Source organism: Peromyscus maniculatus, chromosome 14 (genome assembly GCF_049852395.1).
Source record: "Peromyscus maniculatus bairdii isolate BWxNUB_F1_BW_parent chromosome 14, HU_Pman_BW_mat_3.1, whole genome shotgun sequence".
Taxonomy (NCBI): domain Eukaryota; kingdom Metazoa; phylum Chordata; class Mammalia; order Rodentia; family Cricetidae; genus Peromyscus; species Peromyscus maniculatus.
The window spans coordinates 24251642-24269962 of NC_134865.1; the positions used below are offsets into that span (position 1 = coordinate 24251642).

General features: G+C 40.2%; 1 protein-coding gene across 2 annotated transcripts in view; it reads right to left on the reverse strand.

Annotated features, from left to right (window-relative positions):
* Positions 1-596: 596 nt before the first annotated feature.
* LOC143268427 (uncharacterized) overlaps positions 597-18321 on the reverse strand; it is a 44656-nt gene continuing 26931 nt past the window's right edge. For both annotated transcript variants that reach the window (XR_013044310.1, XM_076550708.1), the window contains 2 exons: positions 17855-17968; positions 597-733 (listed from right to left, as the gene is read on the reverse strand). Coding sequence is in view for 1 of the 2 variants with exons in the window: in XM_076550708.1 (XP_076406823.1) it covers positions 690-733; positions 17855-17968 (158 nt within the window). In the remaining variant the exon portion in view is untranslated. The remainder of the gene's footprint in view (positions 734-17854; positions 17969-18321) is intronic.

Consider the following 18321-nt stretch of genomic DNA (forward strand, 5'->3'; position numbering starts at 1 on the left):
ATAGATAATAAAAGTTATTTGGGGGCTCTGAAAGTAGTTTATTTGCTATGAGAGTTAGTGATGTAAAATTACTTGAATTAAATAGCTTTCAGGATAGTAAGAAGAAATATTTAACTAATTCTCTTTGAGATAATAAGAAATATTTAAAAATCCAAGTTTTGTTTTACATACATCTTTTCTGATTTTGAAAAAGAAAATTATACAGGAATGTTATATTTATAGAACATTTGGAGAGATAGATAATTAAAGTACAATTCTAATTACTGAATGCATAGTTTGTGAAGCTAGAGCCCTGAACCTCTTACATAGTTCTCACTAGTGTGTTGGAATGGGGGCAGGGTAGAGAAAAGATCATGTACCATTACTAGTCAAAGGTAAGTTTAGAGTTAGCATTGATTTAACTATCAGAATGCTACAAAATGAGCTGTGGAGAATAAACAACCCATCAGCCCCAAGTGAACTACTTGGTTAGTCCACACACAGTATTTTTCAGAAGCCTATGAATAGCTTCAGAATATGTATAACAAACTTGCAAATAATGTAGTGTTGTACCTTTCCATTTGTTGGAAGAAAAAAAAACAAGAAGAAAGATGAAGTCTGTTCACAAGCCCAATTATTTATTTATTTTTTAAAGTTTTTTTTTTTCTTAGTAGACCAAGTAGGTTGCATCCCAGAGATACAGTGATGGTTCAGCATATGAAGATCAGTAAATGCAGTTCACCATATAAACAAGCTGAAAGAAAAAAAAAAGCCCACATGATCATACATAATCATATCATTAGATACTGAAAACCTTTTGACAAAATCCAACACCCTTTCTTTATAGAAGTCCTGGAGAGATTGTGGATACAGGGAACATATCAAAATGATAAAGGCAATTTACAGCAATCTTACAACCAACATCAAAATTAAATACAGAGAAAGTCAAAGCAATCCCATGAAAATCAGGAACAAGACAAGGCTGTCCACTCTCTCCATATCTGTCATATTACTCAATATAGTACTTGAAGAAATAGGGAGAGCAATAAGATGAAAGGAGATCAAGGGGATACAAATTGGAAAGGAAGAGCTCAAAGTATTGTTATTCACAGATGATATAATAGTATACATAAGCAAACCCCAAAATTCTACCAGGGAACTCCTAGAGCTAATAAGCACCTCCAGTGAAGTGGCTGGACAAGATTAATTACAAAAATCAGTAGCCCTCTTATATACAAATGACAAATGAATTGAGAAAGCAATCAGAGAAACAACCCTTTACAATAGCCATAAGTATACAAAATCTCTTCGAATAAATCTAACCAAGAAAGTGAAAAAACTGTACGACAAAAACTTCAAGTCTTTGAAGGAAGAAATTAAAGAAGATATCAGATGACAGAAAGATCTCCCATGCTCATGGATAGGCAGGAATGAATGGAAACACATGAACTATGAACCAATAGCTGAGGAGCCCCCGACTGGATCAAGCCCTCTGGATAAGTGAGACAGTTGATTAGCTTGATCTCTTTGGGAGGCCCCCAGGCAGTGGGACTGGGGCCTGTCCTCACTGCATGAGCTGGCTGTTTGGAACCTGGGGCTTATACAGGAACACTTGACTCAGCCTGGGAGGAGGGGACTGGACCTGCCTGGACTGAGTCTACCAGGTTGAACTCAATCCCCAGGGGAGTCTTTGCCCTGGAGGAGATGGGAATGGGGGATGGACTGGGAGGAAAGCAGGGGGCAGAGGGGAGGAGGAAGAACAAGGGAATCCATGGCTGATATGTAAAATTAAATTAAATTATAAAATAAAATTAAAAAAACATGGTAAAAACGGCCATCCTACCAAAACCAATGTACAGATTCAACACAATCCCCATTAAAATTCCAACATAATTCTTTATGGATCTTGAAAGGATAACACTCAACTTCATATGGAAAAACAAAAAACCCAGGCTAGTTAAAACTATCCTGAACAGTACTAGAACTTTAGAATCACTATCCTTAATTTCAAGCTGTACTACAGAACTATAGTAATAAAAATCACATGGTATTGGCATAAAAACAAATAGGATGACCAACTGAATCAAATTGAAGACCCAGACATAAATCCATACACCTATGGACACCTAATTTTTTTTATAAAGAAATCAGAAATACACAGTTGAAAAGAGAAATTGTGATACCTCAGTAAAACCCCCCACTCTATCCCCTACAGACAAAGAGAAGCTTAAACCAGGATTCCTAAGTGTAGATCAAAACTTAGACCCCTTTTCCCCAGGTGGCTGTATCTGCTACAGAGACTTTGGAAAACACAGTCGGGATATTCGACCAAAAGACTAAAAAAGGGAGGCAGGTTAAAATAAATTATATGGTCTGTGCCTTTAAGAACTAGCCTTACAAAGAAAGGGGAGTGCTCCTTCCAACCTCCCTGCTGTGAGTGAGAGATTTGGAAGAGCCTCCCTGGAGGCTTGTAAACTTAGAAAACACCTTACTTTTGCATTCTGTACCTAAAGTCTCCAGTGGTGACTTTGGGGATGTAATCTAGGCACAACAAAACCCTCACGCTATTGTCTCAAAAAGGGGGCCTTAGACAAAGATATCTCAATATAGATAGACCCAGGCCAGTTTCAAGTCCCCAGAAATGATGGCACCAGCCCCAGGAACAAAAGAACAGAGTCAGGATGTCTGATGGTAACCAATTAACCACGAGATGAGATGCCCCTCTCCAGAGATAACATGACCAGACCCCAGAGAGGAGTTGTAAAACTCCTGACAGGGCAAACAGATAAGCTAGAACAAGATAAAGTCCAGGCCCGGGAAAAACTGGACCAATCAAGGATGGACCCGTACTAAGCCCCTCCACTCTAAGAAATTTTATGGGTTTTGCCTATAAAAACTAACTTCCCCAAGAAAGAGGAACTCTTCCCTGCCTCACTTGAGATGGCTTGAGATGAGTTCCCTGTCATGACTTGTAACAGATAAACCTTGCTTTTGCATTCTGGTATGCTCGTCCTTGATGGTCTCTCTGGGGGTTATGATCTGGGCACAACAAAATCATCTTCAACAAATGGTACTGGTATAACTGGATGTCTGAATGTAGAAGAGTGCAAATAGATCCATATTTATCACCATGCACAAAACTCAAATCGAAGTTGATCAAATAGCTTAATGTCAAGTCCTGCTCAACCTGTTGAACAGGTTCTGAAGTGGGGAGTGTGGAATTGGGAAATGATAGCTATGAAATATAGACATAGATAAAGAAAAAGAGACACAGGATAGCTTCTAGAGGGTTCTGGGTCAATACCTCAGACACCAAGTTTTATTACTCACAGCCTTTATTTACCCCAAAGCAAGAGGGGACAAAAAGACCTCCCTCTTTCAAGGACATCACGGTTCAAAGTACAAAGTTACAATTAAGTGTAAACACCTCCTTAGTACTCAAGACAATTGGTGACTATACCTTACATAAGATACCTGGTAAACAAGCCTTTCGTCAAAAATCCTATTATGAAGGGGGGAAACAAGCTTGGACTCTCTGACCTTGAGTCAAGATGAAAACCAACCACAACTGGGATCTCGGTGGGCCCCCACAGCTCAACATTGAACCTAATAGAAGAGATAGTGGGGAATAGCCTTGAGCACATTGGCACAGGACACAACTTTCTGAACAGAACACCAATAGCATGGGCTCGAAGAACAACAATCAGTAAATCTGACTTTATGAAACTGAAAAGTTCCTGTAAGGCAAAGGATACCATCAGTAGAACAAAATGGCAGCCTACCAAATGGGAAAAGTTTTTCACCAACCCTACATCTGATAGAGGGCTAATATCCCAAATATATAAAGACCTCAAAAAAAAAAAAAAAAACCCAAATAATCCAATTTAAAAGTAGGGTAGAGATCTAAACAGAGAGCTCTCAGTAGAGGAATCTCGAATGACTGAGAAACACTTCAAGAAATGTTTAACATCTTTATCCATCAGGGAAATGCAAATCAAAACTACTTTGAAATTCCATCTTACACCTGTCAGAATGGCTAAGATTAGTAACACAAGTGACAGCTCATGCTGGAGAGAATGTGGAGCAAAGGGAATACTCCTCCATTGCTGGTAGGAGTGCAAACTTTACAGCCACTATGGAAATCAATATGGTTGTTCCTCAGAAAACTGGGAATCAATCTACCTCAAGACCCAGCTATGCCACTCCTGGGCATATACCCAAAGGACTGACTTTCCATCCTATCACAAGGACACTTGCTCAACTATGTTTATAGCAGCTTTATTCATAACAGCCAGACATTGGAAAGTAAATGTACCTCAAGCAAAGGATGGGTAAAGAAAATGTGGTACGTTTACACAATGGAGTATTACTCAGCAGTTAAAAAACAATGACATCACGAAATTTCCAGGCAAATGGATGGAATTAGAAAATACCATCCTAACTGAGGTAACCCAGACACACAAAGACAAACATGGTATGTACTCACTTATAACTGGTAATTAGCTGTTAAGTAAGTGATAATCATGCTACAATTCACAGACCCTGAGAGGTTAAGTAACATCATACATGCTGGGGGAAGGGGTGTGCACGTATCTCCCTGGGAAAGGGAAGTAGAACATATTTTGCAAGTGGACTGGGGATGTGTAGGATGGGAATAGGAGAGATCTGGTGGAGGTAGGGCCATGGAGGGACAGAGGATGGGGAGGGATGACTGTAATTGGAGGGCATTTGGGGGACAGTGTGGAAACTTAGTGGAGTAGATACTCCCTGGAATCTATGAGGGTGACCCCAGTGAGGATTCCTAGTAATGGAAGATACAGAGCCTGAAATGTCTATCTCCTATAGCCAGGCAAAGCTTCCAGTGGTGGCACTAGGACACCAACCCAGCCACAAAAACCTTTGACCTACGATCTTTCATGCCTGCAAAATGGTGCTGGGGCAATGGTGGGTCAGACCTTGTGGGAGTGGCCAACCAATGACTGGTCTTTTTTGGGGCCCAGGCCATGATGGGGAGCCTATGTCTGACACTTTCTGGATGACCGGAAACCAGAGGTTGGCTAGGCCAGAGACCTAGGATAGAATCAAACACACCTGGCCAAAAAAAAAAAAAAAAAAAAGAAAGAAAAAGAAAAGAAAAAGAAAAAGAAGGTCAATGCTATACTCATAGATGGCACCAAGCCCAATTATCATCAACAAGGCAGCCTCTTGCAGCTTATAGGAGGACATCCAAACATTAGGCAGAGAGGGAGAGGCCAGGTTATAGGTCTCCATTGGATCCCTTTGAAGCTTGGGTACCTTTGTGGAGGAGGGGGAGAAAGACTGTAGGAGCCAGAGGCATCAAGGACACCAGGAGAGCACAGCCCCTGTAACTAACCAAGTAGTGCTCCTGTGAGCTCACAAAGACTGAATAGGTAGTTACAGAGCTTGCATGTGTCTTCACTATATCCTCTGCATATATGCTATGGTTGTTGGTTTGATGTTTTGGAGGCATTCCTTTTAGTGGGCATGGGGGTGTCTCTGACTCTTTGCCTGCTCTTGGTTCCCTTTCCTCCAGTAGGGTTGCCTCACCCAGCCTTGATATGAGTGTTTTTTGCCTAGTCTTACTTTGTCTTGCTGTGCCATGTTAGGTTGATGCCCCTGGGAGGCCTGCTCTTTTCTGGGAGACAGAAATGAAGTGGATCTGGGGAAGAGGGGAGGTGGGAGAGAACTGTCAGGAGCAGAGGGAGGGGAAACTGCAGTTGGGATGTATTGTAGGGGAGAAGAAGCAGAGACAAAAATTTTTAAAAAGTAGATTCTTTTCTCGTATAGCATGTCCTGGTTATAGTTTTCCCCTCCCTCTACTCCTTCCAGTTCCTCCTCATCTGCCCTCCCATCCCATTCTACTCTCTTTCTGTCTCTCATTAGAAAAGAACAGGCTTCTAAGAGATAACAACCAAATATGACAAAATGAAATGTAATAAAATAAAACAAAACCCATCACATCTAGACTGGACCAGGCAACCTAACAGATGGAAAAGAGTCCTAAGAGCAGGGACTAGAATCAGAGACCCACTGGTTCACACACTCAGGAGTCCCATAAAAATAGTAAGCTGAAAGCTATAACATATATACAGAGGGCCAGGTGCAGACCTGTGACAGCCCTAGATTTGCTGCTTCAGTGTCTGTGAGTTCATATGAGCCTTGCTCAGTTGATTTAGAGGGCCTTGTTCTCCAACCCCTCTGGCTCTCTCTCATTTCAAACTCCTCTTCCATGGGTTCCCTTGAGCTCTAAGGGGAGGGGCTTGATGAAGACAACCCATTTAGAGCTTTGTATTCTAAGATTTTTTTTTTTCTCTCTCTCTCTCTGCATGAATGTTCCTGTCTGCTGTAGGAGGGAACTTCTCAGATGATGACTGAATAAGGCACTGATTTATCAGTATTGTAGAATATTCTTAGGGATCATTTTATTATTTTTTAAAATATCAGTAGTGTTTGTTTTTGCCCTAGGTCTCTGGGCTATCTCATCTCTGGTTCTTGTTCACCCAATCTGTATCGAGTATGGGTTCCACCTCATGGAATGGGCCTTAAATAAAATCAGACATTGGTTGGCTACTCCAAGTTCTATTACACATTGCCCTACACTATCTTGCAGGCAGGGCAGATTGTAGGTCAAAGGTTTTGTGGCTGGATTGGTGTTTGTGTTTCTTCTTGGGGAGGCTGCAGACTACCTTCCCTCACCAAAGGCATTAGAACATAGGGCTAAACATTCTATGCAGACACAAGCTCTACTTCTCCATGTTCAATGAATTGTGTGAGTGTTGTCCTCAGCAATGGGGCCCCACTGTCAGTTTGCAGAGAGCAACCCACTGTCTTGGCATCAGTCTGGGTTGTTTAGGGATTTTCATGGGATAACCTTAGCCAACAACTCAATTGAATGTGATCCAGTCCTGGAACTGGAAGCTTTGTTAGGTGATAAGAGATGGGCTATTTGAGGCTCTGTTCATTTTTGGGAGACCTCATTAGGATTGCATTCATATAGCTTAGGAATTTTCCACTGTGTTAGGTTTCCATATCATCCATCAAATACTCCTCAATTCCAACTGTCTCTCCCCGAATTCCCTTCCTCAACCCTATCCCCCCCTGACATTGTCCCACCTAATTTTCCCATCCCCCACCCCAATTCACCATAAAATCTATTCTACTTCCCCCTCCCAAGGAGATCCATATGTCCCCACATAGTCAAATCCAATTATTTAAATGGCTATGACAGGTGTGGAGAGGTATAATTCAGTTTGTGAAATGTTTGGAATTTATAATTCATTGTGAATTTTTCAAACAATATCAAGTGATGAGCTGTGTGATAATTATTTTGAAGAAGGTGAGTATTCTTGGTTATTTTTCAACAAAAGTAAAGTAAATGATAGTAAATTGTTTTGAATAGTTTGTTATAGCAAAAACCCATTACTAAGAATAAATACCCCCTGCTCTGGTGTTGTATAGGTCATACCCTGAAGGAAAGAAAATGTGAACCCAATGTTCATTTATTTTTTAAGCAATTGCTTCATAAGGGAGAGCTTCTAGTTTTGTAACCTTTTGAGCTCTTCTCTCTATCTAGATCAGCGGTTCTCAACCTTTCACAGGGAGAGTCTAAGACCATAGGAAGCCACAGATATTTATATTACCATTCATCACAGAAGCAAAATTACAGTTATGAAGTAGCAACAAGGATAATTTTATGGTTAAGGGTCACCACAACATGAGGAACTATATTAAAGGGTCACATAATTAGGAAGGTTGAGAACCACTGCCCTAGTTGATAAGGGTAAACATTGTTGAGGGGTGGGAATTTTCCTATTGTTTTGTTTTCTTTCATGCTCAATTTTTGAATAATTGTAAATATGAAAGCAAATTCTCAAAGACAGAACTGAGTAAGTCTAAGAATAAAAATGAAAGGTAATATTGTGTCTCATCCCCCTCTGCCCTTACTCACACTTAAAAAATGTTTGAAACTAAGCCAACAAACAGAACAACCACCTCATTTTGTTGCTCTGTGGACAGTTCAGTCTCCGTCCTTTGCTCCTGGCTAGGGATTTGTTTCTCTCCTTAGGTTCCTAATTTCTGCTAATGTTCAGTCTCTGCCCCGCCCAACTCTTTGCTTCCCTGAGGTGTACTTTGCCATTTCAAGTGTTCGGTTTTTTTCCTAGGCTCCTTTTTCCTAAATGTAATCCTAGAGAGCCCCTCTATGGACTTTGAGATTGCAAAGTTTGTCTGTTTCATCTTCAAAAGGGACAAAGGCTTCCCACTTGAGTTCTGAAAGTGAGAGTGTAGAGAAATTGGGGAAATAGTGAGTCTCCAATAGCAATATCCTTGTTTATTGAATCCCACAAGACAGGCACTATTGTTTTGATAAACATTTATTTCTCCAGCTGTGCTTTGGTGGAACACAGTTTTAGTCTTCTCACTCAGGAGACAGAGGCAGGCAGATCTCTGAGTTTGAGGATAGCTTGGTCTACAGAGTGAGTTCCAGGACAGCCAGGGTTACATAGAGAAATCCTGTCTTGAAAAACAAACAAAAAAATAGGACATGAATCTTCTGGAATTGGAGTTAGAGACTATTGTGAACTGCCATGTGGGTGTTGGGATCAGAACCCAGGTCTTCTACAGCAGCTCTTGAACTCTGAGCCATCTCTCTGGTCCACACTGTGGTCCTGTGTGTTATATGATAATCATTTTCTACAGATGAAGTCTCCCAGTCTAGGGCTCTTTAGAGTTAAGATTCTAGCCCAGGGAATGCAGCTTCTGGTGTGCCGTCTTAACTATGAAAATATAGAATAAATATTTAATGTGCTGTAAGCTTCTGAGCCAATGTCCTTTTCTTATCTTGGTTCTTGCTGCTGAATGAATCTTAAGCAGTTACCAGTTACTGAAAGCAAGAAGTGATCACTCTTCCAGAGCCCTCTTATGTCTGACATCATGTTTCAATGTGTGAAAATCACATGCCTCTGGAAATAGTACCAACTTTTACTACATACATCGGCCCATCTGGCTTGGCTGGATTAAACACATGAGTATAGTTTGGACTTGGACTTAGCCTCCTTTTGGGAGATGGGGTGCTTGTGACCTGCCAGCTCTGTGTCATCTGTGTGCTTTAATCTTTTTAGAGCAGGTCTGGGAGACAAAAGGACTCAGCCCATGACATTTCATACCTGTTGGGCGATCCCAGTGGTTGCAGCTCTAGAAGCCCACCTCTTCTCTGGTCATGAATGAATTTTTTTTCTTGTTTCATCAGATAAATACCTTTATTGATTTATAATTTAGGAATATTTGACCATGACAATTGGAATATTTTTGCTTTGAACACAACACATAGTAATTTGCCCACATAATAAGAATGTCTGTAATTATAAAATATATATATTCCTCTAAAATCGAGTGTTTGGATTTATTTTACGTTCATTTTTGTCAGATAAGAATTCTAAGGAGAGCTAGGTGGATGGCCCAGTGTGCTTGTTGCACAATCATGAGTACCTGAGTTTGAATCTCCAGAACCCATGGAAAACAGCCAGACATAGCAAATACATGTCCCTAATCCTAGTTCTCTCATGGAAAATCAAGGGGATGACAGGAGAATCTCTACCAGCTGTGAACTGACTATCCCAATATACAGAGCAGCCAGCAACATAAAGAGACTGCCTGGACCAAGGTAGAAAGCAAGGGCCGACCTCAAGGTTGCTCTCTGACCTTAGCATATAAGAGTGACACCTACATGCCTCTCAATCACATGGGGTTTGGGGGGACAGACAGAGAGACGGGGGCGGGGAGAGAGAGAGAGAGAGAGAGAGAGAGAGAGAGAGAGAGAGAGAGAGAGAGAGAGAGAGAGAACTGAGGGAAATGGAATTGTGTTTTCAAAGAGACAAAAGGCATCTACTGGGACTAATGAAGAGAAATCACTCTCTCTGGCCCTTCAGCATTGTTAGAGTAGTTCTTGCAAGAAAGTACTAGCAAATGACTTTGGGCAGAGAAGGAGGTAGTGGTGGTATCTGGGTGTCTCTTGCTTGGGGCATACTAATATAATACACAGTCACTGATTGCTTACATCTCTAATGTTCATATCATAGCTACGCCAGAAAAAATTAAAGGAGCTAGCAGTCGAGGCCTTCTCTGATGAGTATAATTTCAGCAAGAGAAAGCATATGGGGGTGGGGAAGAATGTCGTCTGAACTCCAGGGGAAGTGAATCCCCTTACAGTTCTAATGAAATTGCTGAGTTTTCTATCAACATACACCTGAAAAAGAATTGAAGCAGAAAAAGGTTGTATTTTCTCCAAACTTAAGTTTTAATTTAAATTAATATCTTCTTAACTCCATTTTTATTTTTTAAAACACAGGGAAGATTTTGTTCAAATTATAGTGTAAAAAGTAATGCTGAATGAGCCTGCAATAAAAAAAAATTATCTCACCCATTGACTTAGGTATGCAAATTTTTATATATTTGTGTGACAAATTCTTTCTTTATTGCTTCATATGACTATATCCAAGTGAATTATATTCAGTATATATTCAGCCAAAGAAAAGATCACTGTGTCTGTTCTACATAGAGTCACCTCCACCAGCAGACTATCCTGAACATATCCTTCTTATGGTAGAAGGAGGGTTCTGAGAAGAGAAAATAATCATGCAAGGCCTTTTGAGGTCTAGGCTAGAAACTAACAAAATGCAAACTCCTCTGAATTCTGTTAACCCAAGCAAATGGCAAAGGCCAAGAAAATAATCATTACTACTTCATAAAAGAAGCTCCAGAATTAACTGCTAAAGGGGTGTGGAAGCTAGCACACTTTCATTATCAACCTGCTTTAATTTCTCTAAGTTTATCCTGTAGATGTATATGGATGCTATTCTACAGTGTAAGTCCAGTAGTTTGTAAAATGTGTATATATTCAGTACGTGTCTGTGTCTATGTTTTATATATAAACATACATTAATCATTACAAGAAGCCTTCATTATCCACAGATCCCCTATCCAGAGGTTCAACCAAATTTCAACAGAAGATATTTGAAAAAAATTAATCTCCCCTAGACATGTACAGATCTTTCTTGGTATTTCAAAAACAATAGAGTAAAGCAACTGTCTACATTGTATACATATTGTAAATAATCTCTATATTATTTAAACTATATGGGAAGATATAAGCAGGTTATATACAAGTACCAATAACAAACCCCCCACATTTACCAAGACTATAATATTAAATACAATACAAACATGATATGTGACATATAGCAAAGAATATATATATATATATATATATATATATATATATATATATATATATATAACTTACTTTTCACATTGCTGGCACAAAATACCTGATCTAAGCAACTTACAGATGGGAAGGTTTATTTGGGCTCATAGTTCACGGAAACGGTTGACGTGGTGGGAAGCCATGGTGACAGGGGCTTGAGACAACTGTTCACACTGCAGCCAGAGCAGGGAAGCAGAGCTCAGCTCCACTTCACCTGGTTTTTAATTTTTTTCTAATAATTTTAAAATTAATTCTTTGAGAATTTCATTCAGTGTATTTAAACACATTCACCCCCCTCAACTCCTCCCCTTCTCTCCCTCTCAACCCTTCTGTACCTTCCCGCCTAACTTTGACATTTCTTCTCTTTCTTTCCTTCTTTCCTTCTTTCCTTCTTTCCTTCTTTCTTTCTTTCTTTCTTTCTTTCTTTCTTTCTTTCTTTCTTTCTTTCTTTCTTTCTTTCTTTCTTTCTTTTTTTCTTTTTTTATTCTTTCACCGTCAAGCACAGTTTGTGAGGACAATTAACAATCATTTCCCACTGGTCTGTGGGCAGAGAACAAAATATAGTAGAGTGTCCCCCAACCCCAGTGGATCTTCTCTGAAGAGAGTGTGGAAAGACTTTAAGAGCTAGAGGTGCTGCATAACTGTAGGAAAACAGTGTTCAGCCCTGACAGGGCAGAGACACCTGTGACTTCACAGCAGTTGTGACAGCAAACACAAGACTAGCACAAGAGCTAGGCAAACAGAATGCCAGCCTAGAGGGCGCAGGAAGGTTGGACGTGCCATCTCAGCAGCAGCTGAGGCGCTCTTAGTGTTTGGTGGCTGCTGGAAGAGAAGTCAGTCAGTTGTGCTTTTTAATGATGGGACCCCACGAAGTAGGCTAACCACTAAGCAGAGCAGACCCTAATCCTAAGACTGACTTTCATCTTTTCATTCCATCTGGGAGCCCAACCCATGGAACAGTGGTGTCAGCATCCACATAGGGTTAGTCTTTTTCCCTCAGTTAACAGAGTCTAGAAATCCCCTCACAGATATGTACAGAGGTCTGTTTCCATGGTGAGTCTAAATCCCATCAAGTTGACAGTTTTCACCACCACGTCATATGCTAGTATTTGTTAGTTGTTATAAATATGCATACACATAATTTATGAACCCAAATTAGGAGAACTTAATATTATATACCTGTTTTACACTTTACCAGAACTTTCTTCTTTTCTTAAATGCTTAAAATACTATCCTATTAGCATATATTTATTTTTATTAGCATCTACATATTTAGGTGAACTGAGCCACTTTTTTTCCAAAAAAATATTTTTATTAATTATTTGGAAATTCCACACAGTACACCCTGGTCAAACTCAGTTCACATTCCTCCCAAGTCCTCCCTCCCACCTATGTGCCCAACCCCCAAAAAAGAAAAAAACAAAACAAAACAAAACACCAAGTTCCTTTGTGTTGCTCATATATTCACTGCATGGTCAAACTCCTCGTGGCCAGCTCCTTAAAGATAACTGAGTGGTTGCCATGTTCACCCCCTACCCCTGCCAGAATCCATCAGCTGTGAAGAGCTACACTTCAGCGTCTTTATCTCAGTTTTTAAGGACTCTCTTCAATGGCTTCCTGTCTAGACTGATTTTTCCCTTTTATTATTTTTTGGGGGTGGTGGTGGGGTGGTGGTGCTGCTTCCGAAGACCATGGTGATGTCGGTTATCAGGGCTGCCATGGTCATGTTGATGTTCATGGTCTGTGCTGTGCTGCAGGCCGCTGCCAAGGAAGTTTCTTTTGCAGTGGTATTGATGACTATAGTCTCATAATTGAGAAGGGGAGACATTGGAAGCTACTGTAATAACCACTCTTATTTTCTTCACTCAGTCTTTTCCGTTTCAACTTTGAGTTCTAACTATCTGCATAGGCTCACCTATAATTCCTAAGATGAATGATCCACCTGCCTCAGCCTCTAGAGTAACTGGGCATACATCCCAGTTACTGTGCCCAACTATTCAGTTTGGGGACACATGTCCACTCTGTTTAAATTATATAGTATAGCTTCACAAAAGACAAAGAGCAACACAATCTCTCAAAACTAGATTTATTTTATATAAGTGATGGAGAATATTAAATGCCATAAACAATGATCAGAAAGTTAATGTGAAATGAGTTTTAATGTGTAATATATGATATGAAATAAATATTAAACAATGGATTCCTTTTGTATTTTGTGCAATAATGAAACCAAACTGGACTCAGCAGTTCTGGGAGGAGGTGAAGAAAGATGGTTTAAAGTCTTTGCTTTCATTGGGAAGGGTATGGTACCCTTGATATATGTGTAAGGCTCAGCAATTCTGTTTAAAGTATGCTTACCAGAGAAGCTTTGACATACAAGCCTTAAAAATACACAAATGTCACAACTGCATCATTTTTAACAGTAAATACCCTGGAAATATTCAATATGTCCATCAGGTAGACAATAGGGAAATACGTAATACATTTACAAAATGAAATGTTCTTTAGCAGTGAAAACCATTGTGTTTTGTAGTGTCTTTCTTCTGGCTGGAGTGCCTTTCTTTTTTGGACCATTCAGTTCATCTTTTCTTTTCCAAACCACTTATTTCTTTTACTAAGAAAAATTTTTATTCATTTTATATACCAATCAAAGTTCCCCCTCTTCCTTCCTCCTGCCCCTGAAGCCTCCCCCTCCAAACCCAACCCCCATTCCCTCCTACAAGAAGGTAAGGCCTCCCCTGGGGAGCAGAGCCTGGTACATTTAGTAGAGGCAGTTCCAAGCCCCTCCCCTCTGCATCAAGGCTGTACAAGGTGTCCCATCATAGGTAGTGGGCTCCAAAAAGGCTGCTCATGCACCAGGAATGGATTCTGATCCTACTGCCAGGGGCCCCTTAAGCAGATCAAGCTGTCTTGATATATAGAGGGCCTAGTCCAGTCCCATGCAGGCTCCACAGCTGTTGATCTAAATTTCATGAGTTTCCGCTAATTTGGTCTGGTTGTCTCTGTAGGTTTCCCCATTATGATCTTGATGAACTTGCTCATAGAATCCCTCTTCTCTCTCTTTTACTGGACTCCTGGAGCTTGGCCTGGTGTTTGACTGTGGATCTCTGCATCTGCTTCCATCTCCAAACCACTTATTAGTGAAACTGACTACTTATTTATTATGCCATCTCGAGTCACCAAGAATAGTGATTTCACTCCTTCTTCATGCCATGCAACCTGTTTGATGACCTGCTTCCTTAGTAAAATCATGTTCCCTGTGCACATTTCTTATCTTTGAGTCTCAAATGCTGAGACTGGTTGTGGCACAGAACAGGTAGTCAACTTTCTCCTTCTCCTTTTTCCTTTCCTCCTCCTCTTCCTTCCCTGCACCTCTTTTTTGGTGAATGATTGAGTAGGTTTGAATCTTTTCCCAATAACTGACTGGTACAGTCTTGGGAAAGTCACATAACAGTTTTTAAGCCTGGGTTTCCTCATCTACATGATAATTCCTGCTTTTGGAATATTATGGAGAGTCACCACACTCCATAGTGATGAGAGATTGAGTAGCTGTGAATCCTCTCCTCACAACTGACTGGGTTTGAATCTTGGGAAAGTCATGTAACCTTTCTGAGCTGTCCTCATCCATACCAGTCCTCTTCAGAACATTTGTAACACTTAATTCATGCTTGTCTTGAGACTTTAATTGCCATAGAACTTGTATTATTCAACAATTCATTAAAAATGTAGGGAACACTAAATCATTTTAATGGAAATTGAAGATGATACTAAGAGAGAAAAGGAGGGAGAAAAAGAAAAATGGAAAAGAACAGTTAGCTTTTTCTGATCTCAAGGTATGTGTCAGAACTATGCCAAGTATTTTCATAGGCTATCAATGTGGGTCATTGAGACACACCTCCAAAGGACCTGTGTGGAATGAAGTCAGAGAGGGTCTTGCAGGGAAGAAAGAATCCTGGCTATCAAGGAAGAAGGGCCTCAGAAAGACAGCTTTAACAGGGTCCTGCCAGGAAAATGTGCCTCTCCAAGGCTCCTCTTACTCCTTCACAATGCTAATGGGATACAAATGTCTTTTGCTGGGTTTGAATTGAGAAGTAAAGGAGAATTTTTGTAAGAGTCTTCAGTTGACGCTTCCCACAGTACAACTCGAAAAATAGTCAGTTGGAATTGAAGAGACATTTTACCAAAACGATGAAAATTTCAACAGATAGAAAGAGGATAATGAAAAGCAGATGGGATGAGATCAAGGCAAAGATGGCAAAAAACCAAAACAACAACTTAGCTTCTGTGAAAGCCCATACAAATTTATGAGAAGAAAAACATCATCCAGCTAGAATGTGACGTATCTTCTCTTTTACTATATTTGAATTTTATGACATGGTCAGTGGAAAAATTTTAAGAATCTTCTGAGTGTGAGATTAATAAAATGGGAACCATGCTTTAGTGGGACTGACTGCATGTCAGTGGTATGTAGGCTTGATTAAAAGGAAAGACTCCAGGCAATAAGGCCAGTCCCTACTGGGTGCCTGGCACTTAACTATATTTGCTGAATTAATTGAATATTAAAGATGTATTTGCATTTTGTTAGGTGCAGTATCACCATTCTAATTAGTGTCTGGAGACCTAATGCTCATAATAACACATTACTTACTCTTTCCATTGCTAATGCATGTAACAGAAATAAAGGAAATGGACATTTTCTAGTGACTTTCAGGGTTGACACATCATATCCTTTCTGCCTCATTTGAAATGCAGAAATTTAAATTCAAACTTAAAAGACAGAGAAGATTGCATTGTCATTAAATAAAAGGTCTCTTGAGGCTGAAGGTGTGATGGAATGTAAATACCTATTTGTCAGCAACTGTGGCATGAACCAACTTAAATTTTTACTTTATTTTTTTTCTCTAAACTCATGGCTTTTGGAAATATAAGCAGACTTCTTGTCTGAAGTGATCTTTTGTTGACACTTGTGCCCTAGTGGAACTGGCATCCCAATTTGTGAGCGGGCACCCAGCCAACTTGCAAATGGGTATGAGCACAGGCAGCAGTCCCTACAGCTGACGTGCATTGATTCTGCAGGATGTCAGGCTAGTAAAGTTGAAACGGCCGTCTGTCCCCAGCTTCTGTGCTTGCCACTGAGGGGGTGGGCTGTCATGAGTCCAGCTTTCAGCTCAATTAATTCCAAAAGTAAAAATTACCTTCTGCCGTGAATTACAGCAAATTAATATGCCTGGGGAATCAAAATAGGTGTACCCCAAAAGAAAACAGCAGAGCCTTTCTCTTTGTGGCTCTAACCATAAAAGTACTAAAATCTAGGCCCCATAATAAATAACCATAAGCTTCATTTTTAATATTCTCTTCTAGAATGAGTAAGTTTCTAGGGAATGGCTAAATTTTCCCCATTCGCCACAAGAGCAACAAAGTCTCAGACACTGCCATTTGACTACTGAGATTTAAAATTTTTTATTCAATAGAAGAAACTGTTGAAAAAGCACAGACTACTATCTCTGTTGTTGGCTTTTGAAGTCCAGTTACTTGTGGTTCCTGAGGTGGTTGTCAAGTTTGGTCTTTTGGAGTACTTTCTAAGGGACCCAGAAAATCTCACTTATATAGTGTTTGGAGAATTGCTATGACATCTGGAATTCCACAGATCGGTATCCATCCTTGTTTATATGCATGCCTCATCACTGACACCGATGCTGAATGTCAGTAAGGCTTCTGAAGTCAGTGGGTGGAGCCCATTTTGGAAGGATCTCATTGGCGGAGTTTGGGGAACACAACAGAAGGGAAGGGAAGGAAAAAGTGACTCAATGGACTGCTATGCTGCACCTAACACATGCCAATATTACCTACTCATTTTCTAATTGTCAGCTTAGGCACAGCTATCTTTATCTAGCAGGCCCTCCTAATCCCCCAAATCTGTGTGACCTCTCTTGTCTGCCTCCAAGTGCTTCTCTTATGGCACCTACAACTCACCGAGTGTTACTATTCATAGGATTTTTCTCCAACTGGATTACAACACTTAGGAACATAGAGACAGCGTCTCCTTCACCACTGTAGGCCAAGGGCCTCTGTTATAATGTATATCTTAGTAACATCTCTTTAATGGGTTGCTTAGCTAAATCTTTGCCATGATTTCATGAGAAATCGCTATCCTGAAATTTAGAGGAGAAAAATTAGATTAAGAGCCTGAGGAAATGATTTCATGGATAAAGCATGTGCCGAGCAAGCACGAGGTCTAGGGTTTGGACCCTCAGTCTGCACACATAAATTCTAGATAACCATAGAGGCCCACCTGTAGTTCCAGCACTTAGAAGGTGGAGACAGGGGATTCCTGGAGCAAGTTGACTAGCTAGACTACTGTATCAGCCAGCTCTGAGTTCGACTGAGAGACCGTGTTCCAATAACAAGGTGGGAAATGATTGAGGAAGACTCATGAGGTCAGCCTTGGGCCTCCACACACATGCACACAGACATATGCAACTAAACAAGTGAAAAGAAACATGCATAGGTACATGTCATACCCTACATAGAGAAAAATACAGAAAACAATAGATTCAGATGAATTTAAACAGCTGCCAATGTCAAAGGACTTACGAAAGGCAGAATCTGAATTGAAGACCAGGTCAGTCCTAGACTGTTTCCTTCTACTTAGATCTGCTGTTAGTTCACCACACTGATGATTTGCTGCCTCCAGCCTATGGAAAGTTCCTGAAACAAAAAAAAAATTGTTATTAGAGATATGTTCAGGGAAAGCCACAGATCTGCCACCTGAGATGGAGAAGCTTTCGGTTTTATGTTGACCATGCTAATGCTATAATGTTGATCCTGTTCCATGAAACTGCATGCCCAAAGCTTTATGTTTATTTTCAATATTTCATTTATAAAAATAAACTCAGTGCCTGGACAGCTGGGAATATAGGCAAACAATGAGATATCATACATTTCAATTTCAACATGAGCCAGAGGGACTCTATCAAATCAGGCAAAAGCCTGACTGGAGAGAAAGGATAAATTTTTATCAAGAGAATATATTAAAAACAGATGGAATTGGGAAAGAGGTA